The sequence below is a fragment of the Phoca vitulina genome, unplaced genomic scaffold (genome assembly GCF_004348235.1).
Source record: "Phoca vitulina isolate PV1807 unplaced genomic scaffold, GSC_HSeal_1.0 scaffold19, whole genome shotgun sequence".
NCBI classification, from domain to species: Eukaryota; Metazoa; Chordata; class Mammalia; order Carnivora; family Phocidae; genus Phoca; species Phoca vitulina.
In genome coordinates this window covers 7,756,478-7,768,758 of record NW_022589722.1, presented here as the reverse complement: position 1 = coordinate 7,768,758, position 12,281 = coordinate 7,756,478, and the positions used below count along the sequence as shown (strand labels likewise).

The 12,281-nt window shown below is 36.9% G+C and overlaps 1 protein-coding gene across 1 annotated transcript in view; it reads left to right on the top strand.

Moving 5' to 3' along the window:
* The window catches only part of EEA1 (early endosome antigen 1), a 127,406-nt gene that overhangs the window by 26,275 nt on the left and 88,850 nt on the right, over positions 1–12,281 (top strand). Inside the window, exon 2 of the mRNA XM_032416188.1 lies at positions 1,599–1,691. Coding sequence (XP_032272079.1) covers positions 1,599–1,691 — 93 coding nt within the window. The remainder of the gene's footprint in view (positions 1–1,598; positions 1,692–12,281) is intronic.

Here is a 12,281-nt window from a genome sequence, read left to right as displayed (position 1 = left end):
AAGTTTACAAAGTTTTAGAAGGTTACATTTTGGGAAAGTATGACAGGAATGTGGATCATCCAATTTGGAGAGGTCTGCTTATTTTTTTTTTTCTTATTTTTAATAACAAGAAAAATTTCAGTGTAAAAGTAATTGAGCTATGGATCTAGAATTCTAAAAAAAAATGAGCAAAACCAAAACCTGAAAAACTAAAAACCAAAATATCCACAACTGTGTCTTGCTATGAAATCATTTGTATTTTGGGATATATATCCTTTGAATCTCTTATATAAATAGTTTTTATACATAATTATAGTGAGTATGTTTTGTCATTTTCTGTGCAGCTTTTTTAAAGATTTTATTTATTTGACAGATAGAAAGAGCATAAGTAGGGGGAGCGGCAGAGAGAGAGGGAGAAGCAGACTTCCTGCTGAGCGGGAGCCTGATGCGGGGCTCTATCCCAAGACCCTGAGATCAAGATCTGAGCTGAAGGCAGATGCTTAACTGACTGAGCCACCCAGGCGCCCCTCTATGCAGCTTTTATAATCATTTTAATTAATGAATTTCAAAGTAGTATCATTTCCTCCTTATTTGGCATTTATGTTGAATATTTAATAGTGATGAATAGGATGTTTGCGTGTTGAGTTAAGTACAGTGAATTGCTCTCAGTCTTGAGTGCTTGAGGTGGTGCATCTCAGCGGAGATGTCCAGCGGAGAAGCAGTATGGTTTAGTGATGATGAGCTAGACTACTCAAGTTAAAAACCTTTCTCCCATTGATTAGCCATGTGATTTTGGGCAAATTAGTTTCCACACCTCAGTTCTCTGTTGTGTGAAGTGAGAATAATGATAGTATGTACCATAAATCTTTTTTGCTAAGGATTATTTAGTTGTTGTGTTCTGAATCTTTCTTCTTGCCCAGTGTTTTACTAGATTTTTAGTTCCTTTAAGGTAACACCTAGGTATTAATGAATGATAATGTTAGAGGATAAATGTTGCAAGAGAAAAAGAAAAAGACCTTTAACCCTCCAAACTGTATGTATTTTTGGTGATGGAATATCAAGTATTGGAGACAGATTGGTAATGATTGGCATGAATGGGCTGTATTGATCTTTTTAGCTACCCTCACGTTATTGTAGTTTAGTTGGTGTGGTAGAGAGAGCAAGGCAAGAGGAATTAGAAGATCAACATTTTAGTTCTTTCTGATTTTTGTTAACAGCACAATCTTGAGAAGTCTTTTAGCCATTTTGAATCTGTTTTCTCATCTATAGAGGTAACATGTACCCTGCTTCTCTCAGAGATGTCATTATAATTAAATAAGATGTTCTGTGAAAGTGAGTTGAAGACTATAGGCACTTTATATACAAAAATAAGCTTTTTATCAATTTAAAAAGACTAAAAATGAGAGAATGCATACAGAGATCTTGACACAGTATTAGGCACAGTCTTCAATAAAGGATAGCTGCTATTATTTTTATTGCAAGGTTTTACTGTTATTTTTATTGCAAGGACACCTACTTTTATATGTAAGGCTAGCCCTGATTACTGTTTAGGTTGTTAAATAGTTTATGAATATATTGTTAATATCTATTTTGATTTTTTTTTTCTCTCTGTGTTTCAGACTCCTGGGAGAGTTGGCTCTCAAGGTTCTGATTTAGATTCATCAGCAGCTCCTATAAACACAGTGGATGTCAATAATGAAAGCTCTTCAGAGGTATGGAAATAATAATTTGGCAATAAAATTTGGTATTACTTAAGGGAAAATGAGCAGATGTTTGGAGTAATGGTCAGTAATTTAAACTTTTGTAGGAAAGGTTCTCTTTCTTCTTACAAACTGGAATGTGACTTTTGAATCACACTTGTAGAAAAATCCTGGTGTTTAGTTGTAAGACTGAGAAAGTGTTTATTAAGACTGAAAATTAATATTGTTAATTTGTCTTCAATGCTAATGTCATCTCAACTTATGGAAGATTTTAAAATCTGTTTGTAAAAATTACCAATTAGTGTTTACACTGTCATGAACTGCTGAGCTAATGAAAAATTAGGTTATCTATAAAGTTTATACATTATTTGTTATCTTCATTTACAACTTTGTAAGAACTTTTATCTTTCATAGTTGATTAAAAATTAATGGGGAAAGTAGATAAATCTAAGAAAGAACTCAAATTTTTGGAGAAGTCAGCCTTAGTAGTTGCTTTATTATTATAATTTTTAACAAACAATATTTGCTCATTATAGAAAAAGGGGAAAAGGGAGGAGAAGAGCATAAAAACCACCAATAATATTGTCCCTAAGATATTGACGTACTCACATTCTGCTCTGACAGTTTCTGTCAGTTGCCCCTTTCTGGGTCCAATTGTATTGCCTTCCCAGTCCTCTTTACTGTGTTCCCCCCTTCTGCACCTCTTGGTGAGTCTCTGTCTTGGGTATTTCTGGATTTGTCTCTCTATCCATTCATCTCCCTGTTTTGTCTCTTTCTGGCCATCTGATTTCATGTATATGGATATTAACCATGACAAGATCTAACAAGACCATCCATGAGAGTGAGGAGAAAAGTATCAGTTGAACTTTATTAAGAGCAAGTTTTACTGTTGTCCTTAGACAAAAAAAAAAAAAAAAAAAATCTCCAATGGGTAGTGAGACTGCTCAGTGTCTGGTAATCCTGCTGTATTTTCTTATTAGCATCATTTTCCTACTCTCTGATATAGTTTTACTCTCTTCTTTATCCTCAAATGTCTCATGTGTCTTACCCTATCCCACCTTCCCTCAGGCACCTTCTGTATCACTGAGAAAGTAGGAGCTATTAGGTGAATGTCCTCGTTTTGATACCAAAGCTATTTGCACCTTTATTCTCTTACTTTAATACATGGAAGACATTTCCCTTTTCCTATCAGATTTCAGTCCTTTCTCTTGTGCTCTGGATTCCCTTCTCGCCCACATTCTTGTCTTATTCTCTCTCCCTCCTGCCACTTTAGTTTTTACGTATGTCATGAATTATTCCTATTGGCATACAAATACTGCTCTAGGCATTCATATGCCCACTGCTAGGGTACATACTTGTCGGTGTCTTGGATGATATCTGTCTGTCTGTCAGTCTCTCAGGTTTGTTTCCCTTTTACTTTAAGTTTGGCATCCCACTTTGAACAAATTCTAGCTTTGAACTTTGTCCCCTTAGCAGCTGTCTATGTGGAATTTGAAATATGGTCTGCAGGACTTTATTTTTTTTTTAATTAATTTATTTTTTAGGGCTTGAACTCATTACCCTGAGATCAAGACCTGAGCTGAGATCAAGAGTCAGGTGATTAACTGACTGAGCCACCCAGGCACCCTGGTCTCTATGACTTTAAAGAAATAGAAGTTAAAGCAATACCTTGGTTTATTTATGTCATATTTTATATTTTGTTATATATAATAATATATATAATATTGTCTTAGTATGGGCTGTTGTAACAAAAGTACTATAGACTGAGTCACTTAAACAACAAACATTTCTCAGAGCTCTAGAGGCTGGGAAGTCCAAGATCAAGGCAGATTCTGTTCTGGTGAGGGCCTGCTTCCTGGCTTATAGAAGGCCATCCTCATATGGCTGAAGGGGCAAGAGAGCTGTCTGAGGTTTCTTTTATAAGGGCACTAATCTCATTCATGAGGGCTCCACCCTTATGACCTAATCACCTCCCCAAAGCCCCACCTCCTAATACCATTACTTTGAGGGTTAGGATTTCAATGTAAGAGTTTTGAGGATACATGTTCAGTTTATACCAAACATATAATATGTATAATACATAATGTAATAATGATTTATATATATATATATATTTTTTTTAAGATTTATTTATTGGGGCACCTGGGTGGCTCAGTCAGTTAAGCATCTGACTCTTGGTCTCAGGTCGTGATCTCAGGTTCCTGGGATTGAGCTCCATGTCTGGCTCCTTGCTCAGCGCAGAGTCTGCTTATCCGCCTCCCAACCCCCTCTGCCCTTCCCCTTTAGCTCCCCCCTCACCTCACACTCTCTCATTCTCTCTCTGAAATAAATAAAATCTTTAAAAAAATATTTTTAAAAAGATTTATTTATTTGAAAAAGAGAGAGGGAACACAGTGGGGGGAGGGGCAGAGGGAGATGGAAAGAGAGAATATCAAGCGGACTCCCCTCTGAGCGCTTAGCCTGATGTGGGGGGCTGGATCTCAGGACTCTGAGATCATGACCTGAGCCAAAATCAAGAGTCTGACACTTAACCGACTGAACCACTGAGGGGCCCCCATGTTTTTATATTCTTTAGTTGTTGTCATCAGGACGGTTGTTCAGACTATTTAGTATAATGTATTGCCAGCAGCAAACATCTTTGTTCACTCTTTATTCCTTTCTAGTCTGCGTTCCGTTCTTAGTACCCACTGAAACTACTCAATGATGACCTGCATTTTCCTGGTCCTTTGGGTAGAGAGGGCAGGCTTTTTTTTCTAAGTGCTCACTGAAGTTTCCAGGTTGCCAGCTTCTCCAATATCCAGTCTGGAATATATGAGGCAAAAGAAAACCTGAAGTATTTATCACTGTGTCAGTCCTTGGATCCTGAGATGCTTAGCTGGTCTGCCTTCTCGTCAGCTTTCAGAATTTTCTTGTGTTTGTTTTATATATAATGTCTAGGGATGTTAGGTGTACTTAGGAGAAATTGGGAAAAGCGTATCTATTCCATTTTGTCTGTAACTGGAAATCTGACCATTTTAAAAGTTGGATTGTTTATCTTTTTATTATTGAACTGTAAGAGTTTTTTTTTTTTTTTTTTTTAATCTAATCTGGGTACAAGTCCTTTGTTAGTATTTTGATTGCCTCCTATTTACCCTATTGGTTAAGGAAGGATTCCTGTCTTTAGGCTTATAGGGATGGCTGAATATAAAATTAACCTGACACTGGACAGGTTGAAATCAGTAGCAGTTTGTTAGTCCCATATAGTCATGGCCCAGGAGGACACTGTATGCCTTGAAGGGCCATATGAGGATTGAACTTGGGAACAAAATGAACAACCATGGACTGTGAGAGGCAGGGTTTATGGTTATCAAGAGGGTGAGGTGCCCCTTGGTTCCTGTAGGAGATTATGATTGGCTTGTTTGAATTATTCTATGGGCTGGCAGGGAACTGAAACCTGCTACTGAGGGATAAGCAGACTCTGTGAAGAGGAGGGTTTTTTGTTTTTGTTTTTTTTAAGATTTTTTTTCTTTTAAAGATTTTATTTATTTATTTGACAGAGAGACAGTGAGAGAGGGAACATGAGCAGGGGGAGTGTGAGAGGGAGAAGCAGGCTTCCCACTGAGCAGGAAGCCCGATGCGGGGCTCGATCCCAGGACCTTGGGATCATGACCTGAGCCGAAGGCAGACGCTTAACGACTGAGCCACTCAGGCGCCCCAAGATTTTATTTTTTAACTAATCTCTACATCTAACGTGGGGCTGGAACTCACAACCCTGAGATCAAGAGTCGTGTGCTCTATGGACCGAGCCAGTCAGGAGCTCCAGGAGGAGGGTTGTTTGAGTAGAGGATGCTGTCTGTGGGAGCAGAGTGGGAAGGGAACTTGCAGTTAGGCCATCTGAAGTTCTCCCATCACCAGTTGACAAAGCGGTGTGTAATATTGGGCCTTAATTTTTGATTTTACACCACAATCAGATATATGTGATATGTATATTTTTTCTCAGTCTGTGGCTTGCTTTTCATTTTGTTAATGGTGTCTTTCAAAGAGAAGTTTTTAATTTTGTTAAAGTCCAGTTTGTCAGCCTTTTCTCTTATGGTTAGTGCTTTTTGGGTCCTTCTACAATGTTTTTTGCCTATCCCAAGATTGCAAAGACTTTCTACTATGCTTACCTCTGATGTTAAAAAAAAAAATCATTTTAGTGTATATATTTAAGTCTATGATTTATTTTAAAATATTGTGTATGGTATGAGATAGTGGTTGAGGTTCATTTTTTTTCATATGGTTATGGAAACCAGTTCTGTATATGGTTGTTTCAGTACCATTTGTTGAAAATGTTACCTTTCCCCATTGAATTAAATTTTCCCTTTTGTGATAAATCAGTTGACCGTATATGTGTGTTGTATTTCTTTATGCTCTTTGATCCAGGCATACAGAACTCCTGCTTTTAGGGTGTGCCAAGTTTTTTCTTTTTTTTTTTTCTTTAGATTTTTTTTTTTATTTATTTGACAGAGAGAGACACAGCGAGAGAGGGAACACAAGCAGGGGGAGTGGGAGAGGGAGAAGCAGGCTTCCTGCTGAGCGGGGAGCCTGATGCGGGGCTCGATCCCAGGACCCTGGGATCATGACCTAAGCCGAAGGCAGACGCTTAACGACTGAGCCACCCAGGCGCCCCCCAAGTTTGTTCTTATCTCTGGACTTCTGTATGCTGATCCCCATGCCTTACCTGCTCTTTTACTTTTTTGCCTGGTTAACATCAGATTATCCTTTAGGTCTCATTACAGATAATTACTTTTTTCAGTAAACTTTACTTGACTCACGTGTGGAATAGAATTTTCTTCCATGTGCTTCTGAGGAATTATATTTTCTATCCTTTTGGTAATGATTATTATTCTGAGACTCATTAATTTATCCAATATGTATTGTTGTCAGACACTGTTCTGTTTGCTGGAGATATGGCAGTCAGTAAAATAGTCAAAAATTTTTGTCATGGTAGAGCTTATATTCTAGTAGGTGGAAATAGGCAAAAAACCCAAAATGTCTAAAAATGGACAGAGGGAAACAGTTGGTGTTATTGAGAAAAATAAAGTAGGGAAGAAGCATAGAAAGTGTTCTGGGTGGTTGCAATTTCAAATAGGATTGTCAGGGAAGACCTCTTTGAGAAGGGAATAGCTCAGGAAGAACTGAAGGAAGTGAGGAAATGAATCATGTGGATTTCTGGAACAACTGTCTTCTATTAATGTGGAACAAGTAGAAAGTCTCTGAGGTGGGAGCCTTCCTAGTGAGTGAAAAAGCAGCAGGGAGGCTAGTGTGGCTCCAGTGCAGTGAGTGAGGAGAGATTGGATCTGTGAGGTAATCAGGCCTACCTCATGCAGGGCCTTATAGGCCTGCCTTTAGGCCTTCGTACAGACTTGGGTTTTTTACTTCTGGTGAGATGGGAAGCCCTTGGAGAGTTTTGACTAAGGAAGTGACAAAATTTATTTACATTTTTATAGGATACATTCTTGCTGTATGGAAAATAAACTGTTAGTGGGGTAAGGCTAGAAGCAGAGAGACTGTTGGAAGGCTATTGCAGTGATCCATGTGTAGTGTGGGAGTGGCTTGGATCAGAGTGGTAACAGTGAGGTCTTAGGGTTCTAAATACATTTCGAAGTTCTAATAGGATTTTCTGATTAGTGGGGTCTAAAATGTAATTATTTTCTTTCATAACTTTTTCAAGAAGCCTGTAAGCTTCCTGAGGATGGGATTTTGCCTTATTTTACCGTTGTGATCTTAGCACCATAGCATAATGGCTGGAACACAGTAATCACACTCAGTACATACTTTTTGAATGAATGATTAAATGATTGTATGTGGAAGCTTACAGTGAAGAAACCAGAAAAGTGAGAGGCAGCATAAAGCTATCATGGTAAAAAAATGCAATAATGCATTCTTTTAAGTAATTATTATTCTGTAGTTCCAGCACTTTGGACTGTGGTTGCCTGAACATAATTCTTTCATCAGTAAAAAGAAAAAACAAAAAGAATTTATGTTCCTCACTTTCATCCCCTGGGTAATCTCCTTTAAAGGTTGTTAACAAAAGGAATAATGATATTAATGATAACTAACATGCATTGAATGTTTTATTTGTATCAGATGCTATAATAAACACTTTGCATCTATTATCTCACTTAATTCTCAGGAGGACCCCCCCCCCCTTGTGAAGGTGTTACTGTTACCCCATTTCACAGATGAGGAAACTGAAGGTCCTATAAGCTACTAAGAGTGGTGTGAATCTAGGATTCAAGCCCAAGCCTAGCTCTTAACTGCTACTCTGCCTTGCCTCCCACTTTGGGACTTTATAGTCATTGTCTCCTTTGCTATTATCCTAAGTGACATGAGTGGACTCAAGGAACATCTAGCCTCCCAGTTCTTAATGTTTGCAATGCCGGTGATCTTTATTAATTCTTTTCTAGCTTTTCAAGTTCATGGCAGTACCTTCCACCTTATTATTGGGCAGAATAGTTTGACTTGAGATGTTAAAACCAAATGTTCCCATTCCTTACCACACTACCACTCTCAAAAACTTTCTCATATTCTTACTACTTCTTTGGCCTTGCTGAATATTTCAGGTTTTTAATTCCTGTCTTTTCTTCTAGTCTTTCAGCCTTTCCTGGTTTCATTTTCTTTCCTCTCTAACCATATCTCTAATGACAGAATATTTATTGAACACTTACAGGCACTACACTAAGCCTCTTATGCACTGCACAATAACTCTAGAGGAGTAGGTGCTAACATTAGCCCCATTTCATAGATGAGGAAATCGACATTTAGTGAAGTAAAGCGATTTCCTTAAGGTCATATAGTCAGCACTGGTTGAATCTCAAATCCACATCTGTTTTTGACACAAAAACTCAAGGCGTTTATAACCTATTGTCCTTCACTACAGTTTTCATTTTATTTACTTTAAGCCATAGATCAGTGTGACAGCCCACATTTTAAAATATAGATATTGTTAGGTATAGGAAATTAGGGAGATTGATTTAAAATGGTTTTATTTGGTTCATGAATTTAGAAGGAAGTGTCCCCTATTGGGAATTATGGGTGTGGGCAAAAATGGGATCTTAGGCTAGTGGAATATGGTGAAGATTAAAAATTGCTTTCATTATAAGAACTTTTTTTGTTGAGAATATTAAGTCACATAAAACTATTTGTTGTAACTGTCAGTCGTTTCTTCATCTAAAATAAAAGCTAACTTGCCAGTAATGGCTCTCAGATAAATAAGGACAAAGTGTCCTAAACAAAAAGAGTAATATTCCAACTAAAGCAACTGGTAACTATAATAAAATTGAACCAATAGGAATTTCCAGCATAAGGATGGAAGCTCCTTTTAGTCTTTGGATAGATCTTTCACTTTTGTATATCGTTACTACATGAAATTTCCCTTACATATACTAAAAAGAGATATATTAATTATTTTCCCATTGTGTTGTCTTTATTTTGATTTATAAATAACTTTTTATGTATATCCTCCTAAAAGTTGTTATTTCACAGGGTTTCATCTGTCCATTATGTATGAAAAGATGTGTAACTGCTATTGATTTGTCAGAGCATTACCAGCAAGTGCACGCTGAAAATGAAACAAGAGGACAGGAACTTCTTAATGACTCCAGTGTTACTGTGGGTCCTGTATATTTTGCTTTAGCAGCTTGGTTATGGGTTGCTCAAAATAGCTTTGTTTTTCCTTTCCTCGGTGTTGCTTAACTTTTTATGCTACAAAGGGAATATGGATTGCTTTAATTACGCATGCTTAAAAGAAGGTTCAATAAGAAAAACAGGCTCTTGGGAACTGGGGTTGGTTGCTCTTACTCTCTGCAGCTGTCTTTTTGTGAATCTGTAAACAAATATAAAAGTTTAAGTTAATATTTTTGTATAAATTTTGCTATGAAATTTGAAATATAAAGTGAATGATACTTGATTTCAACATCTGTAAGTTATATCTTTATTGTTTAGTTAATGCTAATGAATGTTTTAAAATGCTTTAGGTTAAAATGCTTTACTCTTATATAGAAAGAGGACTTTGCATATTAATTGTTACTCTCTTTATTTGAGAATATATAGGGCATTAGAACCTGGATCTACCATTGTTTCAGTCTGTTTTGACACCCTGGATTTGAGGAAGGTGACAGAATGGCACATACTCATCATTAATAGTGGATCACCCAAATGTTTCTCTGTAGTGTGTTGGAGTGGTGTATATCTAAGGCTAAGGGTGGAAGCCGGTGAGGGGACCTATTGCCCATTTGCAGGCTGGGAAAAGTTTCTTAGATGATCTCGATATATCTGTTTTCTTGAAAATTACTGCAATATTCTAAAAACAAAAAGAAACATGTCTTTCCCCCCCATTCTTTTGCAAATCCTACAAAAGAAGGAAACTTTTTATACCCAGAAAGAAAAAAAAAAGACGTTTGTTTTTCTGTCTGGCAATTATATATATAAGAAAAGGATTTCACCAAACATTCACTTATTTAGCATATTAATAGAGTATTTCTTATGCACCATGTATTTTGGTAAGTAAAGGAGATAAAAAGGTAAATAAGATACGATCTCTACCCCAGGAAATTTCTGTGATAAATACTATTTGCAAAAAGAGTGCAGTGGTGATTTAAGTTGAGGGGAACCCCAGAAAAACTTCACTGGGAAACAGTTAAACCAGACATTTTCTGGGGTGATGGGGAAAATGGGTGCATTATAGGAGGACACCAGTTAAACTAGCTGACTGGTGCGAGCAAGAAAGGTATAAAAGATTCTTAGAGCTCTCCTTAACATTTTACCAGTTGTCTTCCTTTCAGAACATCTGTGTGAACTTTTCTTCTTTATGGGTTAACCCAAATGAAAAGACCCAATATCACCTACTTGTCACTTAAATAAGAACGTTCTTTTTAATTGAAAGAACACTTGGTATAACAGGTATACCATAAGTATCAAGTTAAGGTAAATTCTTAGCTGCAGTGTATCTGAGAAAGGATTAGAAATAACTGAAATCTAAGAGTAAGAGACTTACTGTTTTTATTTATTTTTAAATTTTATTTTATTTTATTATGTTATGTTAATCACCATACAGTACATCATTAGTTTTTGATGTGGTGTTCCATGATTCATTGTTTTCGTATAACACCCCGTGCTCCATGCAATACATGCCCTCCTTAATACCCATCACTGGGCTAACCCAGCCCCCCACCCCCCTCCCCTCTAAAACCCTCAGTTTGTTTCTCAGAGTCTATAGTCTCTTATGGCTTGTCTCCCCCTCCGACTTCTCCCCCTTCATTTTTCCCTTCCTTCTCCTAATGTCCTCCAGGCTATTCCTTATGTTCCACAAATAAGTGAAACCATATGATAATTGACTTTCTCTGTTTGACTTATTTCACATAGCATGGTCTCCTCCAGTCCCATTCTTGTGAAGTAAAAGTGTATTCATCCTTTCTGATGGCTGAGTAATATTCCATTGTATATATGGACCACATCTTCTTTAATCCATTCTTCTGTTGAAGGGCATCTTGGCTCTTTCCACAGTTTGGCTATTACAGACATTGCTGCTATGAACATTGGGGTGCTTATGGCCCTTCTTTTCACTACATCTGTGTCTTTGGGGTAAATACCTAGTAGTGCAATTGCTGGGTCATAGGGTAGCTCTATTTTTAATTTTTTGAGGAAACTCCACACTGTTTTCCAAAGTGGCTGTAAGAGGGTTCCCCTTTCTCCACAACCTGTCCAACATTTGTTGTTTCTTGCCTTGTCAATTTTTGCCATTCTAACTGGTGTAAGGTGGTATCTCAATGTGGTTTTGATTTGAATTTCCCTGATGGCTAATGATGATGAACATTTTTTCATGTGTCAATTAGCCATTTGTATGTCTCCTTTTCAGAAGTGTCTGTTCATGTCTTCTGCCCATTTTTTGACTTGATTATTTGTTTTTTGGGTGTTGAGTTTGAGAAATTCTTTATAGATCTTGGATATCAGCCCTTTGTCTGTAGTGTCATTTGGACTTACTGTTTTTAATCTTAAGTACACTGTGTGTTTGTGTTTGTGTGTGTGTGTGTATGTTTGTGTTTGGAAGTTGGTGAGAAATTTGGAATGATTAAGGGAAATAAATGTAGCTGGCTGTTTTTAGTGTTTTATTGTTTACTAACAGCATTTTTGTGGAAGTTATTGGCCTAGTTTACTTTGTTGAGAAAAAATAGAGAAACCAGTCTCTTAGTATCCAGAATTGGTATTACAAGGTCCATGAACCAAAGATCATGTACTCTATTCATGAGGCATTCCTCATATATTCACTCTGAGCTTATGTTACTATCGTTTTAAATGAGTGATGTGGTTTTAATAAACTTTTTTCTTTATCCTTCCCATCTATATCAGGCTAGCATTATTAGATATAGCACATGAATAGTTTTAAGAAATGATTGTGGAAAGTCAAAACAGGGTGTAGGAAAAAACTATAAAATGTGGGTACAGAAATTAAAGAGGCTAGAATTAGTAGAGTAGAACTCACCCATTCAGTGATGAATACTTATGCCTATGAGACATCAAATGATAGTTTAATATCATCTATTTAAGAAGATGAGAAAGTATATGTATTTTAGAAAGATTTAT